Consider the following 14771-nt stretch of genomic DNA (forward strand, 5'->3'; position numbering starts at 1 on the left):
TGGTAGAACGGCATTCATCTTGGTCGCCAGCCCAATCCGCATCACAAAATCCCCCCATTTGATCATTATACATCTTTTTGTATGTTAATTTAAAATCTAAAGTACCTTTCAAATAGCGAAGAACTCTTTTCACGGCGGTCCAACGAGCTTGGCCGTAATTTGAATTAAAACGACTTAATGTACTCACGGCGTAACTAATGTCCGGGCGGCTAATTTGTGCAGCATATATGAGGCAGCCTATGGCTTCTTGATATGGAATCGAAGACATTTCTTGTCGCTCTTCATTTGACTTTGGACTCATATCCTTTGATAAATGTTGATTTGGGTCCATCGGCGAGCCCACAGGAGTACATTCACTCATGCTAAATCACTGTAACACATCCAGTATATACTGCTTCTGATCTATCGAGATCGATCCATCATTGTTGCGCGTGACATTCATGCCAAGTACCGATGTCGCGAGTCCCAAATCCTTCATTTTGAATTGGGTTAATTATAACAATATTGCTTCCAAAATTCAAAATATAATCAACGTATACAGCCTGTATTAGGATATTTTGCGCTGAGTTCTTGAAATAAATGCATTGATCAAAGTTTGACCTTTTAAACGCAAGTTTACTTACCAAGACCGAATTCAGCTTCATGTTCCACATCCGACTGGACTGCTTTAGTCCATATAGGGATTTGCGAAGTCGAAATACCTTTGATCTTTAAAGCATTGTGGTTGGCGCTTGTAGATTTCCTCATCTAATTCGCCCTGTAGGAAAGCTGATACTGCATCCATCTGATGCATAATCAGGTCACATTTAACGGCGGTAGCCAAAAGAAAGCGGATCGAAGAATATCGCGCGACTGGAGCACTGCTATCGTCATCACCCTCACTGAATCTGAGAAAATCAGATTGATCACCAGATATATTATACTCAGGATAGTTCAATACTTCTTGCCGCGAAGTGTCTTCACTTGCATTTCGCCCCTCTGATTTGTTCTGGAATTGGTATCCCTCAAGGCGAGATAAGCCCTCACTTAATCCAATAGATTCATCTTCATCAGAATAGTCCGTGTCTTCGTCATCATTGATGATTTTGATCCGTTCAGCATTTTTATTTCGTTTTACTGGTTTCACAGTCTTCTTTGTATATTTGTTATACAATTTGTAAACTTTTGATGTGTCGCAGTAGCCCAACAAAATGCAATTTTGTGATTTTGAATCTAGCTTACGCCGCTTTTCTTTTGGTATATGTACCATGGCCTTACATCCAAAAACCCTAACATACGGCAAGTTTTGTTTTTGTTTTGTCCAAATTTCGTTTGGAGTGGTACATTTCATATCTCTACAGGGAATTCGATTAATTAAATACGCTGCAGTGGCTGCTGCCCCTGCCCAAAATTGTTTATTTAAATTCGCATCGTATAAAATACATCGTACTTTTTCTATTAACGTTCTATTCATACGCTCGGCGACACCGTTTCGCTCAGGCGTATAAGGCGACGTACACTGATGTATAATTCCATGCTTTTTGATAAATGTTTCAAACCTCCCATTACAGACTTCTCTGCCATTGTCAGACCGCAATATTTTTATAGTCGCGTTTTGTTGATTTTCAACTTATTTCTTGAAATTTGTAAATATATCGAAAACCTCATCTTTACTTTTCATTGGATAAACAAATACTTTGCGACTGAAGTCATCACCGAATTTCAGCATATACCTCGAACCCCGAGTGATTTCGTTGACATTGGCCCACATACATCTGTATGTATAATTTGTAAAACTTCGGTGGCACGGTTACCCTTCTCTTTAAATGAAGCACGAGTTTGCTTACCTTGCGCACATATCGTTCACGAATCCAATTCATTTTGTAACTCAAAACCTTCGGCCGACTCTTTTATTCGATTCAAATTTTATTCACACCCTTGTCCCGTGCCTCTGTGCCACAAGTTGCGAGTCGCCGCAACTGTCAACGCCGTTGCACGTTGTTCCGTAGTACAGCTTAGTCGATATAAATCGTCGACTAGCGGAGCAGTAGCCAATAATTTTCCATTTTGGTTGAAAATACGACAATTTGCACTATTAAAAATCAATGTTTTACCTTGCTTGGCCATTTGACTTACAGACATCAAATTTGCGCATATATTTGGTATGCATAAAGCGTCTTTAACAATAACTTTATTCGCGCTAGACCAGCCGTCAGCTGAAATTGACATACTAACATCACCAGCGCATTCCACTTTCAAACGCACATTTTTACCCACAATTACTTCGTTTAAATTTGCTACATTGCGCTTATTTAAATTAGCTGAATGCATAGTAATATGCGACGAAGCTCCCGAATCAATAAGCCATTCATTCTTTGTTGTTTTTGCAATTAAAGATGTTTGTGCCAATAATATATTTTTAGTTTCCTTCTTAGATTTTAGCGGACATTTGTTTGCATAATGCCCTTTTTGGTTGCATTCAAAGCAAAAAACATGTTTAACCTTTGATTTTTGCTGAAAATTTTTGTGTTTCTTTGAAACTAAAGCCAATGCTTCACCACCAACAGGATCGTGTCTAATTTCTTGAAGTAAATTCGCTCAGCTCAGTTGTTAACGCTCTACCGCTGTTTGCAATTACCATTCCCATTGTCCGAAATTCATCAGGCAAACCGCTTAGCATAATTTGCGCCACGATGTCATCAGGAATCTTTGTGCCGGATTTGTCTAGCTTTTGATGTGTGCTCGTCATCTTGTTGACGTAGTCCTCCATGGAAGAACAATCTGTTAATTCCACCGCATTAAATATTTAAGTACATCCATTCGACGCAACACCCCGTTGTCTTCAAATGCGCTCTCAGGCGCTTTCCATACAGTATTTGCATTTGCACAATTTTGTATATACGGATAATTAGACGGCCCTACTAGCAGCCCTAAAGCTGATATGGCATATACATTTTTTGTTGCATCTTTTTCTGAACCTTTAACGCAAGGCCAGTACCCCTTCAACACAAGATATGATTTTGCAGCGAATTTCTAGAAATCGTAATTTTCCCGGCCTTTTATTTTTTCGATTTTGTCCAGTCCCATTATTATTTGTTTCAACACGTGATTCTAACCCCAAAAATCACACCACTTGCTCGCCGCAATTAATTGTTCACAAATTTCGTATGTTGGACAAAAGTTATTCTTTTTCGCAATTAGGAGGTGGCAAATTTGCTTATTCAATTAGCTTCAAGGATAAAATGTGGGTGCCCATAACCTGTAGAAGTTTTAGTGGCAATTATATTAAAACACGTCTTACTAAGTTGGATAATTTACCAAGAGAAAAATTTATTTAAGAAGAATATACAAATGGCGTCTTTCAGTGAGTTTTACAGCTCCGACTCACGCTCAATTCTCACGGGAATGCTCTGGATCATTGAGAGACTTGAGAAGCAGATGTCGTCAAATTTTCGCACACGTGAAATGTGATAGGCAGATGTCGCCGATGTTTTTCATTTAACTCATACGGCGAAAGGCTAAGCAGCGTCGTCTATTTTTGAAAAAGTAGGTATATTAAAGGCCGCGTTGCCAACCTAAAAAGAAGTAATTAACAAATTATCTGGCTCACAAATTCAACCAGACTTCTATCTGGATTTATCTGGCTCAAATCGTTGTTGTTGCATTTACATGCAAAAGTATTTATCTGGCTCAGGATTTTGCCACCTGATGATAGCTAAAGTGTACATAAAAGAAAAAGGGTTGCCATGTGTGTAAATTGTATCTCTCACTCACAAAGTTATATTACAACAAATCTCACATCCATAAAGGAGTGTAGGCATTAGGTACGCGTTCGCTAGAAGTAGTCTAATATGCAGGGGAGTGAAATTTTGAGTTAGCCACAGTGTACGAAGCATTCTATACACTTTTCATACCGTGATAAAAATGTGGTCTTTCTATGTCAAGGTCTTATTAAAAACTACTCCTAGGTTCTTTGCAGCGTCAACGTATTCGATGACAAAATTGTCAATAACTAGGTTGTCCAAAACATGAGTAGAGAACGTCTTTCTATTAATAACGATGCATTTCGACTTTTTTGGGTTAGAACATAGGCCAATATCAATTAGTAATACGCGATACAGAATCCTAAGATGTTGGAGAATACCAATGTATTGTGGCAGCATTATGAATACTTTTATAATAATAAACGATTTGCATCCATAGTATTACACATTTCAAGGTATTGTGGCAAGACTAGGTGAAGCCATTTTTAATATAAGGCAGTTGGTGAATAAACGTGAGAGAGTAATAACGTAATATCGTGTTTTATTGGTTTGTCGCTTAAAGTATCAGAAGTGCTTTTCTTACCCAAAATGCCTAGTGAAAATCTAAATGCGTATATTGTTGCGCAACTCAAATCATGGTTGCGTGCACTCGGAATAAAGACATCAGGCAATAAAACAGAATTAATTATCCGCTTGCAAAACGTTCCTGACGAAATTCGTGGAAATTTCGAAGATTTTGCAGGCGACGCCGACGCTACGCGAGACAACAGCGGAGACAGCAGCAACAACGCACAACCCAACGAAATCAATGAAGAAACGAGTAGTGTGGAAATCGTTAACGAAACAAGCACAAAAACTCAAAGTAACGAAGATGCAATTGAACAAACGAGTGTTGCAGCTGAAGAGAAAGAGAGCGATAAAAAAGAATGTGATTCAAATGAATGGCTTCTATTAAAATATGAGTTGGAGTTACTAAAACGCGAGTGTGAAATACAAAAGAGAGAAAACGAAATACAAAAGAAAGAAAAAGAACTGTTGAACAATGGTTGTGAACGAAAGAGTATTTCCAACAAGAAAAAATTATCTGACGTTAAAGAACTTATTTCTGAATTTTCTGGTAACGGAGATTGCTTTAAAATGTGGCAAACTCAATTGCAAAATATTCGGAGTGTTTATAATTTGGCTGACAACAACATGAGAGCGCTAATTGCAAATCGACTAAAAGTTAATGCGTTTAAGTGGTTACACTCTCGTGCTGATTTAATCACAATGCCTTTCGATAAATTCTTATTGGAAATGAGCTCTTTATTCGAAGAAAAAGCAAGTAAGTTGATGTTGAAGAGAAAACTTGAAGCCAGACGGTGGTTGATTTCTGAATCGTTCGAAGAATATTTTCATGCGAAATTGATTTTGGCAAACAGAATTCTAATTGAAGAAGATGAGTTGGTTGAGTATTTAGTAGAAGGAATACCAAAAGAAGCATTGCGTTCACAAGCCAAAATGCAAAGGTTTCGCAACAAATATGAATTTTTAGACGAATTTAGAACAATTCAATAACCAAAGTTCCCATTAAGAAAAGTTACACGAAATATCCAACATGAGCAACCAAATGGCGAGCAACAAGTAGTCACAGCTAAAAGGTGCTACAACTGCAACTCAGTTGGACATTTAGCAAATGAATGTCGCAAATCCAAACGTGAGTGTGGTGCTTGCTATGTATGTGGAGTAGTTGGCCATTATGCATCAAATTGTCAACAGAGAAAGATCGCACCAGTTCACTATGTCACTAATTTGATGGAAGATGATGATTTTGTAAGATCTATTCATTATAAATTTGTAAATTCTAAACTTTATTATAAAACTTCTTTAGACTCACTAATCGATACAGGAAGCCCAATTAGCATTATTCGCCAGAAGTTTGTACCAGATGTATTATTAAATAAAAATAAAAATAAGAGCCCTTTATCTATTATTGGAAATGTAAACAGTTTTGTGTTTTTTGAAAATGAAAAAATTGAGTAAAATTTTTTTGTTGTAACAAATGAAACAATGAGTTATCCTATAATTTTAGGTAGGGATTTTTTTTAGCTGAATCTAATTTAAAATTAGAATGTAAAAATAAAATTCCAAAATGTGAAATTAAAAGTGATACATACCATAAAGAGTGTCATAGGTTAATGAAAATTGAATCCGATACTACACAGGTTTTTAGAGAGTGTGGTAATGGAAATTGAAGCTAAGAGTTTGATTTCTGTTTAAAAAATGTCGATATAAATATTTGTGCAAAAGAAAGATTTAATAAGATATTTCAAGATTGTTATGTAAACTGTAAACGCCACGATACGCCAAAAATTAGATGTGAGATGAAACTATTACCGAGTGGTGAAAAACCATTCCATTGTCCACCAAGAAGATTATCTTATAGCGAAAAAGAGCAGGTTAGAGTTATTTTAGATGACTTATTACAGAACCAAATAATTCGACCTGGTAATTCAGAGTATTCTTCTCCCATTGTGTTGGTAAGAAAGAAGACGGGTGATATCAGATTATGTGTTGATTTCCGTAATTTAAATAAGGCTACTTTAAATGATAACTTTCCATTGCCTTTAATTGATGATTTGCTTGATCGATTTTAAATAAGAGTATATTTTCGTTACTAGATTTAAAGAGTGCATTTTATCACGTACACATGACAGAAGAATCGGTCAAGTACACTTCTTTTGTAACACCTTTGGGCCAGTATGAATTTTTAAAAATGGCTTTTGGCCTGAAAAATGCGCCTTCAACATTCCAGCGTTTTGTCAACCATGTTTTCGATGATCTTATTCGAGCAGAGAAAATTGCAATTTATTTAGATGATATCATGATAGCCACAAGTACCTTTGATGAACATCTAGACACTTTGCGGGAAGTGTTTGATAGATTAGTACAAAATAAATTGGAATTGAGATTGGAAAAATGCCATTTCGTGGAATCAGATATACGTTATTTAAGGTATAATATATCGAGTAAGGGTATACGACCAGATGAAAAGAATATAGAAGCTATAGTTAATTTTCCAATCCCTAACAATACAAAGGATGTGCACAGTTTTTTGGGTTTGTGTTCTTATTTTAGAAGATTTGTTAAAGATTTTTCACGGAAGCTCAGCCCTTGTACAAACTCATTAAAAAGAATGTTAAATTTACATTTGGTAAAGAAGAATTAGATTGTTTTGAAAGCCTGAAAAATAAATTAATTAAGGCACCCATCTTAGCAATTTACGACCCAAGAGATGATACAGAGCTGCATTGTGATGCAAGTTCTTTAGGATTTGGGACAATATTATTACAAACGAAACGTGATGGAAAATTTCATCCAGTTTTTTTTTTTCTCCAAAGGTACGAGTGAATCTGAATCCAAGTACCACAGCTTTGAGTTGGAAGCTTTAGCTATTATTTATGCTCTTCGGAGATTTCGTGTATATTTACAAGGATTAAAATTTAAAATAGTCACTGACTGTAATTCTCTTATTCTAACCTTCAATAATAAAGAAGTTAATCCTAGAATAGATAGATGGGCACTTGAATTACAAAATTTTGAATACACACTTGAACATCGTAATGTAAGTAAAATGTTGCATGTAGATGCCCTGAGCAGCATTTCAAATACCTTAGTACTTGAAGAAAAATGTGTCAATTTGCTAAAATAGAGAGAAGAGAATTACTGAAATTCGCGGGGAGTTAGAAAATAGGGAGAGCAATGTTTTTGAAATGCGGAATGGCTTAATATACAGGAAATACGGACAAAAGATATTATTTTATGTGCCATTGGAAATGGAAGGAAATTTAATGAAAACGTATCATGATGAAATAGGTCATATGGGGTGTGATAAAGTTTTCAATGCCATAATAAAAGCATATTGGTTTCCTAACATGAGGAAAAACATTAAACAATATATTTCAAACTGTTTGAAGTGTATTGCATTCTCACCAAAAAGCGGGGAACATGAGGGGCTCTTACATAGTATACCAAAGGGAAACGTATCATTCGAAACTTTGCATATAGACCACTTTGGTCCAGTGTCACTTAAACACTCAAAAAAGAAGTATGTATTTTTGGTTATAGATGGGTTTAGTAAATTTGTTAAATTATATGCGGTGTGTTCAGCAGGCGCGAGGGAGGTCCTCAGCTGTTTAAAATCTTATTTTAGTAGGTATAGTCGCCCGAAAGTATTGATATCTGATAGAGGCAGTGCATTTATATCTAAATATTTTGAAAGTTTTTTGGAAAATAACAACATAAAACACATTAAAATTGCAACGGGCTCACCACAAGCCAATGGCCAAGTAGAGCGCATAAACCGTAGTCTTGCACCAATGATAGCAAAGTTAACTAGTGGTGGTTCTAATTTTAGTTTAGATAGGGTCTTGCCGGAAATAGAGTTTGCATTAAATAATACGATGCATCGTAGTACAGGTACAACTTCAAGTGATATACTTTTCGGAGTTCCACAAAGAGGTCATGTAATAGATTTCCTAAAAGAAAAATTGGAAGAAAACAGGTTGCACGAAAATGATCGCAATGTGACAGAAATAAGAGAAAAAACAGTAGCAAATATATTAAAGTCTCAAATTATAATAAATTATTAAAAGATAAAAATCAAATTCAAAGAACGAATAAAGGCGATTACGTTATAGTTAAAAATTATATAAGTACTCCAGGTCTGTGTAAAAAGATTGCACCTAATTCAAAGGTCCTTACAGAGTTTGCAAAGTCCTCCCAAATGATAGGTATTTAATTAAAGATGTCGAGGGTTTTCAACTTAGTCAAATCCCTTATGAAGGAATATGGGAAGTACCGAACATGAAACCTTGGTTGAACCCTAATCTCTCTAATGAAGGCGTAATCGGGACGATTACAGGTCGGGATGGTCGAACTGTGGCAGCATTATGAATACTTTTATAATAATAAACGATTGGCATCCATAGTATTACACATTTCAAGGTATCGTGGCAACACTAGGTGAAGCCATTTTAAATATAAGGCAGTTGGTGAATAAAAGTGAGAGAGTAAAGATCATAATATCGTGTTTTATTGGTTTGTCGCTTAAAGTATGCCCCAATTCAGGCATAAAAAGAGAAAGAACACTTTTACCGACATTTGGTTTCATCAAACAGCTGTATGTTTGTTGAAAAAGGCCGCTTGCGGATTACGAACAAAGTTAAGTTAAAGCGATTTAACCTTAATTCGGAGGTATTCGAGCTAAATCGAATTTAGCGCGTCAAATACATGCGTGTCACCAAATGTGCAAACCACCTTTTTACTAGAGCTGGATTTCGATTCGATGTTTAATCGATTAAATCGATATTTTTTAAAGAATGAATGAATCGATTTTTTTCTGCATAGAATCGTGAGATCTTTTTAGCCTTCGAAGTTTTTATCATCTTACAGTTACAGTAGGTACAATTTATTTATTTATTTATTCAGTTTATGAACATACAGTTCTTACAGATTGCCAATAATGGTAGATACAAAAAATATTACGACAAAGATAACAAAATATACATGTAAATATATAGTTTACAATAAATAATAGGTTCTTATGACTAACAAATTAAAAACAATTAAATAGCTGACTTTAAAATATTTATAAAAGCGTCCCTACACATCGAAAAATCAAGCTCAATAGAAGATGAAATCTTATTGGATTCGTTCAGGGCGAGTGCAATTGGCGCATTCCTTCCATAATTGGTTCTAATATTGATACCATAAAACGGGCAAACATTACGAAGATCCCTCCTTGGAACATTAAAATTAATTTCCACAAGAAGGGCAGCGCAGTCTACATCTCCGTGGACAATGCCAAACAAGAAAGTCAAGGAGAGAATAGATTTCCTTGCTTCCAGGGGTTTAAGATTCAAAAGTAAACGAGCAGTATATGGAGAAAGAGGGCATGTAAACCTTATTGACCGCAAAGCATGATTAAGAAAAACTTTTTGAACTCGCTCAAGCATGTTGAATTGTTGGAAAGGTCTCCAAATGATGTTAGCATACTCAAGATGAGAACGCACGAATGAGGAGTAAATTACTTTTAAAGAATACGGGTCAGAAAACTCCGAACTATTACGCCGAATGAAGCTTAGCATAGCATAGGTACAGCATTAGTAACCCCAAGCTTAAAGTTATCTTTGGTTATTGAGTCAACAGGTGTATCTTTCTTAACGAGCCTTTTGCATGAAAAATTAGACCGATCAGCCTTCAGATGCCTTACCAGGTAGCTAATAACATCGTTAGATGAAACTGATGGCTGAAATGACGATAGATGAAGCCAAATCATTCCAACAAATCCTAACTCATTATTAGCATTAGAGCCAACGAAATTTGACATATGACGCTTGAAAACTTCAGTGCTATCTTTCAGCACAGAAGGGGATAAAGATGCAGGCGTAGAAATAGATGTAAATGTGAACGTAGAAGTAGATGATAAGTCAGTTGCAGAAGTTGAAATCGAACCGACAGTGCTAGGCTGCTTACGACGTTTGTGTATTTGTTTGGTATTAACATTGTTTTTATTACCAGCGCCACCCATACAGGTAACGTTAGAGTTATTAGCCTGTGATTTAAGAATTTAATATAGATATATTGATCAAAATGGCAGGAAATATATTTATTGTATTTTTTATATCTAATTTACCTTCACTGGCGCATATTCATAGTTCCGACTTAATTTACAACCGTAAACCATGACTATGTTTATGTATGTATGTATGTATGTATTTATTTGAAAATTTGTTCCTAGCACAACAATTTTGACAAATTATTTAACAGTGCTAGTCATGAATAGCATGAGCTATAAAAATTGAACATTTATAATAATAAAAAATTAGATTAATCAAATTAAATTAAATATAACGGATAATAGTGAAATATTTATGTATGTAAATGTAAATCTTAAAACTAAAGAAAAGTAGTTAATAAATATTAAAAGACAGCAGTAGTGATGATAACTTTTGGCTGGTTATAGATTGAATAGTATTTAACAAATAAAGAAAGAAGACACAGAGATAGGAAAAGGACTTAGAAATGAACATTTTAACAACAACAATTTGAGATCCAGTTTAAGAGTCGTTAAAAAATGATGTTAGCTTTTTCTGAAGTGCAGAGCATTACTTAAGAGTCGAAGACTTGTAGGTAGCGAGTTCCAAAGACGTATTGCAGTAACAAAGAATTGGCGCTCAGAGGTTAGCGAACGGTATCTGATGTGCTTAAGAAGAAGCACCGATCTTGATGATTGCAGAAAAATAAGCTTACGATATAGATAGTCAGGTTCCTTCGTGTGTATCAATTTATGGAGGAAGGACAGTGTTTTGACTTTTAAAAGATTTTCGAAAGAAATGTTTAGCAACCTTTCAGCATGTTGAGATATGTGGTCAAATCTTTTCAACCCATAAACATATCTAGCAATGTTGTTGTAAACAACATTTAGTTTGTTCTTGCACAGATAGTCACAGTTTGAGTAAATCACACAACCATGGAGTAGCGTAGGTATTAAGTACGCTTTAGCCAGAAGTAGTCTTATGTGCAAAGGCGTGAAATACTATATAAACCATAGTGTACGATGCATTCCATACACTTTCCCAACCGTTCTAAAAATATGGTCTTTCCATGTCAATGTTTTGTTAAAAATTACACCTAAGTTTTTCGCCGTATCTACGTATTCTATAACGGAATTGTCGAACACTACATTCTCTAAATCATTAGTGGGAAAAGACCTTCTATGAATAACAATACATTTTGACTTATTCGGGTTTATACATAAGCCATTCATAGCAGCCCATGAAAATATTTGATTCAAATCGTGGTTTAAGTTACTTATGCACAAGCTAGTTTGATCACGAGGACAACACGTAAATAACTGCACATCATCAGCGTAGATTTGAACATTACAATACTTAAGGACATCGGGTAAGTCATTGATGTACAGAACAAATGACAGAGGACCCAGGACAGAGCCTTGAGGGACACCTCTTAAGACATGAAGGAAGTCAGACTTTTCACCATCTATACATACTGCTTGAGTCCTATCGCCAAGATATGATCTTATAAGGGCAACAGCATGACCAGAGAAGTTAAATAGGTTTTCCAGCTTCCTACAGAGCAGAGTGTGGTCTACAGAATCGAAAGCTTTGGAGTGGTCAAGAAGTGTTAAGAAGGCAATGTAACTTTCATCCACTCGCTCACGAATTTCTTCTGTCACAGATAACAGTGCCGTTGTACAGCTCCGCTTTGACCTGAAACCGGACTGACTGTCTGACAGGAGCTTGTATTCATGTACATATGATACGATTTGCCCATGTAGAATACGTTCAACGACCTTAGAGAGGAAAGGGAGTATGGCTATTGGTCGATACTCATTATTTTGTTTACGGATTGGAATAACTTTTGCAGATTTCCAGTATATTGGGAAGACACCGGACGTCAAAATTGAGTTGACCAAGTAAGTAATGTGGGGAAGGATTTTGGGAAGAATGACTTTTAAAAACTTTGAACATATACCATCAAGCCCCATTGCGTTAGACTTCACAGAAAGTATGGCTTGGACAACATCACAATTATCGACACAAACAAACTCGAAAGGGCTAGTGTCAACATTAACACGCACGGAGTAGTTATCAATACACACATTGTGGGCTGAGTTTGGTAGTCTTACAAAAGTATTATTTATTTCGTTGATGTCGACATCAGGGGGATGAGACAGGTCACTTTTGGGCTTACCAATTCCTATTTGTTTGATTTTGTTCCACTTTTCTTTTGTATTCAAAGCAGAACTAAACTTATACTTAAAATAATTTGCCTTGACCAGCCTTATGGCTTTGTTTGCAGTAAGCCGAGCTGTTTTAAAGCAGATATGCGCTTCGACTGTTTTGTACCTTTTCCACCGTGAGTAGGCTTGGTTACGAAGGTGGATAAGGTGTTTTAATGTAGCATTGAACCAAGGGCTATTCTTGTATTTAGGTGTTTTTATTTTTAGTGGAACGTGATCATCGAATAACTTATTTATATTATCCTGCAGAAACTTTGTCTGGTCATCAACCGATGTTAACGTACGAATCAAGCTCTATTCAACCGACTCAACGGACTCAGCAAGGGAATAATAATGTGTGTTGGTGGCTTCGAGTGAAAGGGGAAATATGAAGAAGTTTTATTATCACCATCGATTGGCGTTTGACCGCCCGGGCGATTTAGGGCATTAGTTAACAAATCACGCCAGCTATCCCTGTTTTAACTAACACCAAGGGAGATCAAGTCTTCTTGGTGATGCTCTCCCCCTTCGTCTGCTTCCAAATACGAGTGTCTATAGGAATACTATCTGTTCCACAACGTCGTCTGCTTCCAAATACGGGAGCCTATAGGAATAGTATATGTTCCACAGCGTCTGCGTGCATTCCCATAACATGGACTAGCGGTTTGCATCACGGAGAGGACTATAAATCTTCAGCAGGACTTTCCCTCGTACACTGGGCCATCCCATTGTCTCTCGACACGGTCCACGATTCCGACCCATACATCAGAACAAGTATTGATATGAGTTATTCTCTGTTTAATTTCTATGTTAACATTGCAGAGAAGGCAGATTAGGTTAGGTTGAACTGGCCGGCCAATAAAGACCTCACATAGACTGGATGTGTCCATAGTGTTACCAGAATTTGTTTGAGGATCAAACGGAAGAACCCCAATCAGGTGCCTGGACATATGATGTAGAATCACTCCATCCTCTTGGCAAATACTAGCAGTTTTCTAGGACCAAGTTTACTTGCTGCCTCATGAAATGACAACTCTGCCGCCCCTAATAGCTGGAGCCTTGACCCGACGAGCGCAGGACATGAACACAGAATGTGCTCAACCGTTTCTTCCTGCAGCTCACACTTCCTAAACTTGCTGCTACTGACGAGGCCTAACTTATAAGCATGTGACGCCAAAAGGCAATGCCCATACAGTATGCCCATCGTGAGCCTTAAGTCTTCTCTCTTCAGAGATGTGAGCCACTTTGTGAGTGTAATATTGTAGGCTTTGCATATGATATTAGAAATTTTGCAGCCCCGCGCTTTTGTCCACGTCCCCCTGCTTGGTGGATCATATGCAACTCCTGTCTCCTTTTGATTTCTCCCAAACGGATTGGGACGTCTATTGTCGAATCACCGAGTGCTGCACCCTCCTTTGCCAACTCAACCTTTTCGTTACCTTCTATCCCTTTATGACCGGGAACCCAGTAAAGATGTATGATCCGGCCTGAGCGAAGTTTTCCCAATGCTTCTTTGCATTCCAGAGCAATTCTTGATGAAGTACTGTGTGAGATTATTGCCCTAATCGCAGCCGGACTATCAAGATATAAATTGATGCGACTGCAGATTAAGCACACTTTCTCCAGAATTTCTGCTGCTTTCTTCTTGCTATAATTTTCGCTTGAAAAACGCTGCAGTAATCTGGCAGCCTGTAGGATATACTTATTTCTGGGTCGACACAGTAAACAGCAGACCCAACCCCTTCTATTAATTTGGAACATTTTGCGTACACGTGTATACCGGTGAGAAAGTGACTCAAGTCTAGCGAATAGAAACGCATACACATGCATATATAATTACAAATTAACACAAAACGAAAACGGCATAGTGAAAACGATAGCAAAGGCAATATGTCTGAAAGCGAAAATAAGTGTGACAAGTGCAAACTTGCAATTCGCGGGGAGACGGGAATTAGATGTGTGGGTGTGTGTGCGAAAGTATACCACTCGGCAGCAAAATGTTCCGGCTCGGATAACTATAAAGCTAGTGTAATAGGAACGCATCCAATGGTGAATTTTATTTGCGAAGAGTGTATTACATACATACATAATATTAACCTGGTATTGCGAGACATGCAAGAGATTGTTAATAGGAACAGTGGTTATTTAAAAGAATACAAATAGAATTTGAAGAAGCTTTAAAAACCAACCAAAAAGAGATGCGGGCGTTAATGAAAACAATGGAGGAAAAATACATTGAACGT

At 36.8% G+C, this 14771-nt stretch overlaps 2 protein-coding genes across 6 annotated transcripts in view; both read left to right on the forward strand.

The window, feature by feature from the left end:
- The window catches only part of sns (sticks and stones), a 1009476-nt gene that overhangs the window by 6584 nt on the left and 988121 nt on the right, over positions 1 to 14771 (forward strand). The gene's annotated exons all lie outside the window — the stretch shown is intronic.
- On the forward strand, positions 4278 to 5695 carry LOC137246650 (uncharacterized). Its single transcript, XM_067777689.1, has 2 exons — positions 4278 to 5555; positions 5614 to 5695. Exon 1 carries the CDS (start codon positions 4332 to 4334, stop codon positions 5298 to 5300), a length of 969 nt encoding a protein of 322 aa, XP_067633790.1. The 5' UTR covers positions 4278 to 4331; the 3' UTR covers positions 5301 to 5555; positions 5614 to 5695.

Source organism: Eurosta solidaginis, chromosome 3 (genome assembly GCF_040869045.1).
Source record: "Eurosta solidaginis isolate ZX-2024a chromosome 3, ASM4086904v1, whole genome shotgun sequence".
NCBI lineage: Eukaryota > Metazoa > Arthropoda > Insecta > Diptera > Tephritidae > Eurosta > Eurosta solidaginis.

Excerpts from the sequence above, each read along its gene's own strand:
- LOC137246650 (XM_067777689.1), top strand. The coding sequence starts at position 4,332 with ATGCCTAGTGAAAATCTAAATGCGTATATTGTTGCGCAACTCAAATCA.